Genomic DNA, 9805 nt, shown 5'->3' with positions numbered 1-9805 from the left:
CTCTTGATGATGAGCGCCATCTCCTCGTTGTCGAGCTTGGAAGCGTCGATGGGTTGTCTACTTGATGTAGACTCCTCCTTCTTTTCCTCCGTTGCCTTGAACGCGACCGGTTGTGCTTCGGGTGTGGAGGAGGTGCCTTGCTCGATGATTTTATTTGAGCCTTTAATCATTAGCTCAAAGCTCACAAATTTACCTATAACTTCCTCGGGAGACATTAGCTTATATCTAGGATCACCTCGAATTAATTGAACTTTTGTAGGGTTGAGAAATACGAGGGATCTAAGAATAACCTTGACCATCTCATGGTCATCCCATTTTTCGCTCCCGAGGTTGCGCACTTGGTTCACCAAGGTCTTCAAGCGGTTGTACATGGCTTGTGGATCCTCCCCTTGGTGAAGCATGAAGCGACCGAGCTCCCCCTCGATCGTTTCCCGCTTGGTGATCATTGTCACCTCGTCTCCTTCGTGCGCGGTCTTGAGTATGTCCCAAATTTCCTTCGCACTTTTTAACCCTTGCACCTTATTATACTCCTCTCGACTTAGAGAGGCGAGGAGTATAGTAGTGGCTTGGGAGTTAAAGTGGTGAATTTGGGCCGCCTCGTCCGAGTCGTAGTCTTCATCCCCTACAGATGGTACCTGTACACCAAACTCAACAATATTCCATATGCTTGTGTGGAGTGAGGTTAGATGATGCCTCATTTTGTCACTCCACATATTATAATCTTCACCGTCAAAAACCGGTGGTTTGCCTAATGGAATGGAGAGCAAAGGAGTACGTTTTGAAACATGGGGATAGCGTAGAGGAATCTTACTATACTTCTTGCGCTCTTGGCGCTTAGAAGTAACGGACGGTGCATCGGAGTCGGAGGTCGATGGTGATGAAGAGTCGGTCTCGTAGTAGACCACTTTCCTCATCCTCTTGTGTTTGTCGCCTCTCCGATCCGACTTGTGGGAAGAGGATTTCTTCTCCTTCCCCTTCCCTTTGTTGGAGGAGTTTTTCTTCTCCTTCCTCTTGTTGCGGGACTCTTCTGATGAAGTCGACCCGTGGCTTGTAGCGGGCTTGTCGCCGGTCTCCATCTCCCTCTTGGCGAGTTCTCCCGACATCACTTCGAGCGGTTAGGCTCTAATGAAGCACCGGGCTCTGATACCAATTGATAGTCGCCTAGAGGGGGGGTGAATAGGGCGAAACTAAAATTCTCAAAAATAATCACAACTACAAGCCGGGTTAGCGTTAGAAATATAATCAAGTCCGCGAGAGAGGGTGCAAAACAAATCGTAAGCAAATAAGAGGTGTGACACGCGGATTTGTTTTACTGAGGTTCGGTTCTTGCAAACCTACTCCCCGTTGAGGTGGTCACAAAGACCGGGTCTCTTTCAACCCTTTCCCTCTCTCAAACGGTCCCTCGGACCGAGTGAGCTTTCTCTTCTCAATCACTTGGAACACAAAGTTCCTACAAGGACCACCACAAGATTGGTGTCTCTTGCCTCAATTACAAGTGAGCTTTGATCACAAAAAAGAATGAAAGAAAGAAGAGAAGCAATCCAAGCGCAAGAGCTCAAATAAACACGACAAATCTCTCTCACTAGTCACTATGGCTTTGTGTGGAATTGGAGAGGATTTGATCACTTGGGTGTGTCTAGAATTGAATGCTAGAGCTCTTGTAAGTAGTTGGAAGGTGGAAAACTTGGATGCAATGAATGGTGGGTGGTTGGGGGTATTTATAACCCCAACCATCAAACTAGCCGTTTGGTGGGGCTGACTGTCGTATGGTGCACCGGACAGTCCGTTGTACACCGGACATGTCCGGTGCGCCAGCCACGTCACCAAAGCCGTTAGGTTCCGACCGTTGGAGCTCTGTCTTCTGGGCTCGCCTGGAAGTCCGGTGGCGCACCGGACATGTACTGTAGAGTGTCCGGTGCGCCAGTGTGGGCGTGCCTGACTTCTGCGCGCGCTGGCGCGCATTCAATGCGCTGCAGGTAGCCGTTGGCGCCGAAGTATCCGTTGCTTCGATGTCACACCGGACATGTCCGGTGAATTATAGCGGACTAGCCGTTGCGAATTCCCGAAGCTGGCGAGTTCCAGAGCCGCCGTTCCTTGGAGCACCGGACACTGTCCGGTGTACACCGGACAGTCCGATGAATTATAGCGGAGCGCCTCTGGATTTTCCCGAAGGCGAGGAGTTCAGCGTGAAGTCCCCTGGTGCACCGGACATTGTCCGGTGGTGCACCGGACATGTCCGGTGCGCCAAACCAGGGCACACTTCGGTATCCCTTTGCTCTTTTGTAGAACCCAATTCTTGGTCTTTTTGTTGGCTAAGTGTGAACCTTTGGCACCTGTATAACTTATACACTAGAGCAAACTAGTTAGTCCAATTATTTGTGTTGGGCAATTCAACCACCAAAATCATTTAGGAACTAGGTGTAAGCCTAATTCCTTTTCAAGAAGCTTCGCAATCTTTGATTTTGCTTTCCAAGCCTTCAATTATGACCTCATTTTTCTTGTCTTCAAGGTCTTGTTGCATTCTTAGTGCTTTGCTTAGCAGCATACTCTGTGAAAATAAGATGACGTCAGAAAATTTTAATTCATCACAAAGATAACATAAATCTAGGCAAAAGAATTTTACCTTGAAATTGGAGTAAAAGAGACTGTCGATGATATGTTGCCGCCGGTAGCCGCTTATATCACACTCAAGCTTCGAGAAACCGAAACTCTTTGATAGAGTGCCGATTATTTTTGCCCCGACACGATCGTAAATACATCCCAAAGCTCCTTTGTCAATTCCACCGAAAAGCATAGATCCTGGCTGGTAGCCACATGATACTCCATATTCCTTTAGCTCCTTTTTCTCAGCCTCGGACAATTGTTGACCCACCAGGTTCGAAGGTCAAAATCTTTTTCTCCTGAAGCAGCATCAGCAACCTTTTTTTCCTTTGTCAGACACTGCGGCCATGACCTTCTCTGCTGTTGTAGCCGTCTCTTCTGTAGCCATATCCGAAAGAAGTTTGTCAATTCCTGATAGTGTACTCGCAAAATTAGTAGCTTCGGCAGCCGCTGTAGCTTCGGCAGCGGTTACAGCTTCGGCAGTGGCCTCGGCACTTGCAACAAACACTTTTCTGGACGCCGAGGCTAGAGGTGGTGTCCGCTCAATAGCTTGCATAAGATTAACAATTCTCCATTTTTTCTGACCCTCAGTCTTCGCCTTTATGGCCGAGGATTGATCCTTCTTCTGTAAAAGTTTTGTCAGTTCTGGTCTAGAGGATCTACAAGAATATTGACCTTCTATGACGTTCTGATGGTATCATAAGCGTCACAGAAGGTGCGTAATTAAAGGTCTTCTATGACGAAACATAAAAATTATGACGTTCCTAAGGAGGAATATTCTTAGGAACATCATTATTTATTATGTTTCGTCATAAAAGACCTTTAATTACGCACCTTCTGTGACGCTTATTATACCATCAAAACGTCATAGATGGTCAATATTCTTGTAGATAGGTAAGGATTCAGTCATAACCTTTAGAATTTCTGCTATTTCAGTAGCAGGAGGTGTTGAAGGAGTTTCTTCTGTTGCCTCAGTTACCTTCGACTCCGGAGCTTCATGCTTCCTCTTTTTTGAAACTGCCGCCTTCGGTTCAGGAGTAGATTTTGTCTTCTCAGAAATCTTCTCATCTTCCTTAACCATTCTGGCAGCTTGCCTGCTTAGAATACTGACAACCCTTTTTATTTTCACCCCTTCGACCCCTTTTACAAGCTTTTCATAATCAGGGTAGTCAAAATTCAAGGCGTCCATCACCCGGTTTAATCTTTGCTTCGGCCGAGTACCGAAGGCTGCGGTCATCAACTGATCTTCCTTCTTGGTATAATTCCCAAGTATCTCGTTGCACATGGTCTCAATCATGTTTAGCCATTCTTTGCAAGGCCCCTTGAATTGTTTTTCAAACTTAAAACGGTAAGCAAGTCGAACAAGTTCATGCTTCTTCCCTACTTCTTTCCTATTCGGCACCCCCAACCACTTGACGTTGGATATGTTCTGTTGGCCAAGTATTCTTGCACCAAGTTCCTAGTACTGATCTGCTCAGCTACCACTCTAAATTCTATTTCAGCCAGCTGACAAGGTGACCCCAGTTGCATATGACATAAGGGCCTAGTCATGCCGAAGCTCAAAGTTAGTGGACTCATAACCATAGACATCAGCTTCTCCCTCCTTTTCTCGTCAGCCTTCATATAGAACCACTCACTCTTCCAACCAGTTAGCCACTTGGTACGGTAGCTGAGAACTGGTGCCTTTGTATCCTTTCGATATGCAAAGTTGTAACAACCAAAATTCTCGTGAAAGCCATCTGCCCTGGCCTTCGTCTGGTAATGCAGCTCGTGCACTCAGCAGAAAGCTTCAGCACTTGGACTCATTCCTTGGCTTCGGAGGGCCCAGATATAGACACTGAGTCTAACTACAACGTTGAGAGTCAGCTGGTGAAGATATATCTCAATGTTCTTTAAAACTTCCCCTATCATATCATTTAGGGGGAATCGGAGCCCTGCTCTGAAGAAGCTCTTAAAAATGACAACTTCATCCTCTTTTGGCTCCGGAACTATCTCTTCCCCGGCAAATCGAACAAGTTTGCTCTCAGCCTCTCCAAAATACCCCAATTTCATCATCATAGGCATGTCATCTTCTGTTACAGTGGATTTTTCAAATTCAAGATGGCTAGGCTTTGTCGGGTTCAGAATGATGTAGTCTTCTCCACTCTCATCATCATTCTCACCCTCAACCACAGCTTGTTCAGCTTCGGCATTGGAAGCACCTTCGACAATAGGCCCTTCTAGCACAACAAGACCTGATTGCCTCATCACCTCTGAAATTGGTGTTGTCTCGGTTACGTCAACTTCGTCTCCCTCGCGAGACACTCTAGCATTTGATCGCACTCTAGCCATTTCAATGATTTCACCTTTTGACGAAGCTAACCTTCAACGATGAAGCGTTTGCTCGAGAGCGCAATGCAGAAAGCTTCGGCTATGGTCAATTTTTTTAACAGCACAACAGTGCAATGGCAATGAATGTTGTGGTAACTCCTCACCAACCCGTCTGTTTATATAGTGCTGCAGGGGGGAAGGTGAACCGCCAGGTCGCTCGCACTCGTTGAACGGTGGACCGTTCGACGCCTGGAATATTATAATCGTTTCTCTGCAACGAGCTTAGGGAAGGTGTTTTTCGGGCCTTCGACATTCTGAAGCCTTCGTGTTTTTCGCGGATCGAGCTCGTTATGAAAAACGATCTAGCACCACGAAGGGGCTACTGTTGGGGGCCTTCTTCTCCGCCGAAGGTCCTCTAAGCAAAAACACCTTCAGTAGAAAGATACACAAGCAGGTGTGACATGAAGGTGTAAGCCGAAGCTACCATTGAAGGAGCTTCGGCATGGTGACACGCTAAAGACGGAGGGCGTTACCGACTTAAAGAGGAAAAGACTGTATAGCCCTTGATAATTTGTATTGTAATTGTAATCAGCCATCAGGGTCATGGATGTAATTTTGTCTGGGCTGTGTCCCGTGCCTATAAATAGACCCTGTACTGTTTACGCTGACTTGTAATCACTCTCGCGTTACTCTCGCTTTTTCACCTTCTGTCAAGCCGAAGATACAAATGTAATATAAATATCATTGATGTTTATTCATGTTTATACAAAATAAGAATATAAATAGTCTATTGGTTTGAAATAATTATTCATATTCCCTTTGTGTTTCATATGTCTCTGTTTACATTCCTGCTTACTGAAATGATGAAGGTATGTCCTCCATGACCTTCGTTTGAAGATCCTTATATCCTAAGGGAGATAATGCTTTGAAGGACAAGGTCTCTAATCGTTAACAATTGTGTTGTTCTGTTCTTGGTATTTAACATCCGAGAACAAGGACCAATAGGAGTGAATGCTTAATATTGATCACAATTGTGAGACATTGAATATCATATTGTATGCCTTGAAGGAGTTGGCTTCATGATCAATCTATGAACCTTTATAAAAGTTTCTATCATATAGATCTAGTCGATCGAACACGACCAGTCAAAGTGGCTTATTTATGTTGATACTTGCACTTAACTCGTATATTCTAAAAGTGAGTTGAGGTGAAGTTTCTGAGATAATCCTTGCAACAATATGTATTCCTTTTGCTAAATCTCTATGTGCATATACTTTTAGAAGAAGGTATTTTGCCATACTAAGACAGTTTTGCAAGGACTAGGGGGAGCACATTTCTAAAGTTAGCCCATATATAAGATCATATGGAATCTAGATCTAGAAGATCAAAATATGTCTTGATGATAGTTGTTATACTCTTTTTCCCTTGGTGAGTTTTCCTGAAGTTTCTCACAAAAGGTTTTTAACGAGGCAACAAAGTTCAGTTGCAATTTGCGACACCATGCACTCTTTCTCCATATTTTTCCCACTGGGCTTTTTGAGAGTTTTAATGAGGCATGTGTTGGTCGTGGTATTCGCCCAAGGGGGAGTGTTAAGAAACCCTAACGAAGGGTTATGTAGGCAAATAACGAATATACCACTGAGGGGTATCACGTCTCTATATATAGAGCATGTACCCCCTCATATAGAATAGAAAAGAGAAAGAGTCCATAGGCCCAACACCTATATCATGTGTCTCGTGTGTTTCCCTCTCTGTGTGTGGGTTGCTGGGGAAGGAAACATGCTTCTACTACTGCTCGCGCCTAATCTGTTGATGGGAGGGAATGGAGTGGATCTGGTGATCCGCGGTAACGTAGTTATTCAACACAACCGACCTACAAACGTTAGTCTCTAAAATTTAGCAACTAACTGTTGGTGCTTAATAAGGGTCGCTAAAACTAAACCATGGTGTAGTGAGAATTATCCTTACATGTGCATGTACGACCGATATTCTAGGCGTAAGAATTACACCACGCTGCTGTTGAGGGGGATAAGTTGGACCACAGTTTAGATTAGAAAAAGTACAAAAAGTTTTTTTTGAAAAAAGGTCGACGATTGAAACCAGAGAAACTGGTGCTTTATAGGAGTAGAGACTAGGAGCGGACCCTATGAAGTTGCGGGCCTAGAGCGACCGCTCATTTACCGCACACTCAGGGCTAGCTTGGAAACTCAAATCCTCTTCTGAATTGGAGGGGATTGAGGTAGAGATGAACTATTTTTTCACTCAATCTCCTTCAATACTGAAGGGGATTGAGTTTCATGTTTGCTTCAACTTTTTCCTGACAAGTTTTTCTGAGAATCCAGCCGTGAGGGAATCTGAGCATTGTGGAGATTATATGCGGAGGAAGGTGAAAGTATCCATTAGGTTTAGAATCTAGAAAGTGACGGATTTCTACTTTTGTGACGACTCGTCCGATTTTGTGTTCACGTTGAATTTGAACAGCTTTCACCAAAACGATACTCGCAAAAGCGGGGTAAAAAACTCTTGGAGGGGCGGGGAGGGGGGGGGGGGGGGAGAAGCTGAAAATAAGCAAAAAAAAAAGGGCCCTAAGTTAGGTTTGGTGTGTACGCAACGGCTCGGATTATATCATGAGAGAGAGCGAGGGGGGGGGGGCATGGAACCACTTTGCTGGCTGGCGTACGTGCTTAATTCATCATCGTTTGCCGCATCCATGGTTGCGGCTAGTTTAGATGACGTTACTCTGAATACGTCAGGGGGACCGGCGGAGTACCTCGTCATCAGCATAGGAGTCAGTAATAACCCGTCGTTCTCGGGGACCATTTGTCTCATTTCGCGCGATCCGGCTCCGAAAGACAGAAGCCCCAGTTTGATAAGCTACGACTTGACTCCACCGGAAAACTTGTGAGTTGTGACGCTAGCGGGAGCACGTCAGGAAGTGACGCAGCACGGATGTGGCGAGGCCCAACTGCCCAAAGCAAAGGTCAAGTCGCCAAGCTAGAGCCGGCCGGCTCCCCAGTCTCCAAGCTCTATAACATCGTAGCTTAGCTCTGCTATTACAATTGTTACGTAGTAGTAGTACTTAACAACAACACGTGGCGCCGCCGTGGCGCTGATAGATGCGGCCATGGACAGTAACGGCGAGTGCTCGTCGCCCCCCACCCTCAGCGCCGCGCTTCTGCCCCTCTTCGGCCCACCGCCGGAGCCGCTGGTCAGTCCACACTGAGTGATCGATCGCCGCCGCCAGCTGGTCACTCACTGGCACTAGTGGCTTGGGGGTTTATCTTGCTTGCATACCAGCTGTTCGTTGCTCATCCTCTTGCTTGCTTGATCGACAGCCGGAGAGTCTCGAGGACAAGCTGAGGCGGGTGAGCGAGGAGAACCGGAGGCTGGCCGCCGCGCTGGACGCCATACTCGCCGACCGCTCCACCCCGCGAGCGCTCGCCACGTCGTCGCCGTCCCGGGGCAATGCGGTGGCCGCCGCGGAGCCGCCGCGGCCCAAGGTCCGGACGGTGTGCGCGCGCGCCGAGCCGTCGGACGCCGACGCCAACCACCTCAGGGACTGCTACCAGTGGCGCAAGTACGGCCAGAAGGTGACGCGGGACAACCCGTATCCGAGATCCTACTTCCGCTGCGCGTACGCGCCCTCCTGCCCCGTCAAGAAGAAGGTGAAAAGGCTTACGCGATCGGAGCTCCAACAGCTTTTTTTTTTCCCTTCTGTTCTTCTTTTTTCTAATGCTGTAAAACGGCGTACGCCGCCGCAGGTGCAGAGAAGCGCAGACGACAATCTGATGCTTGTGGCGACGTACGAGGGCGAGCACAACCATGAGCAACGTGCCCAGAGCGAATATGTCGTCACTGACGCGTCGACGAGCCTGCACCAGGCCGGGTCGTCACTGCCGCGCTCGATCATCTCCATCGATTCGTCGGGCCGGAAAAAGATCACCATTGGCCTGGCCGCGGACCAACGGCCGCCGGCGGATTCGAATGCCGGGGCGGCCGTCGGGGAGATTATTGTGACGCCTGAGTTTCGGAAGGCTCTGGTGGACGAGCTCGTGAATTTGCTCACGAATGATTCCGAGTTCGTCGAGAAGCTGGCGAGCGCCGTGGCTGATAGGGTGATGGAGAGAATACCAGGGCACATATTCTGATGCATGGCGCTCGTGGATGCAAAATAAATGTGAATATACACATGTTTTTTTTTGCGGTTGAAGAACATTAATATGTCTATGTAATAAACTTAGGTCTTGTCTATTTTCATAGTGCTAAAGTTTAGCACAACATTTTTTTTACTAAATTTTGGCACATATGAAATCAAATAGGCATACTAAAAGAGTAGTGATAAAGTTTAGCAACCATTAACACTAGCTCTTCCTTTGACGTTAAATTGTGCAAAAGGTGGTCTTCCCTGACCCATTAACAATCTCTGCCCCTCCTACTGTCCAAACAGAAGTAAAGTGCTAAACTTTAGTACCACTAAAGTTTAATACATGGATCCAAACTGCTCGCAATAGGAAACTGCAACTTTATTAATTGTTTCATAAGCTGTCTATCACCGTCTAAATTGAAATCCACCAAACTAGCATATATATATATATATATATATATATATATATATATATATATATATATATATATATATATATATATATATATATGTATATACATATGTTTAAGAGAAGAAATAAAATAGACTATGTGATATGTATGTTTATATTTTATAGCCACCTGGGTTAGTATCTTAAGAGATAATTTTATTACATTATGAATCTAGGTTTTGATTTTAAAAATTTATATCAATTGCTACACATTTTTTATGCTTAGAGTTAATGAAACTATTGTGCTTATTTTAACTTTATTAACACGTTTTGTATTTATAAAATTAATATTTTAGTTT

The 9805-nt window shown here is 45.9% G+C and overlaps 1 protein-coding gene across 1 annotated transcript; it reads left to right on the top strand.

Annotated features, from left to right (window-relative positions):
* Positions 1 to 7972: 7972 nt before the first annotated feature.
* LOC100281244 (uncharacterized) lies at positions 7973 to 9205 on the top strand. Its single transcript, NM_001154163.2, has 3 exons — positions 7973 to 8119; positions 8247 to 8576; positions 8673 to 9205. Exons 1-3 carry the CDS (start codon positions 8036 to 8038, stop codon positions 9057 to 9059), a joined length of 801 nt encoding a protein of 266 aa, NP_001147635.1. The 5' UTR covers positions 7973 to 8035; the 3' UTR covers positions 9060 to 9205.
* The last annotated feature ends 600 nt before the right edge of the window (positions 9206 to 9805 follow it).

This window comes from Zea mays, chromosome 7, assembly GCF_902167145.1.
Source record: "Zea mays cultivar B73 chromosome 7, Zm-B73-REFERENCE-NAM-5.0, whole genome shotgun sequence".
NCBI lineage: Eukaryota > Viridiplantae > Streptophyta > Magnoliopsida > Poales > Poaceae > Zea > Zea mays.
The sequence above is the reverse complement of the archived record's forward strand: the minus strand, read 5'-3'. Positions and strand labels throughout refer to the sequence as shown.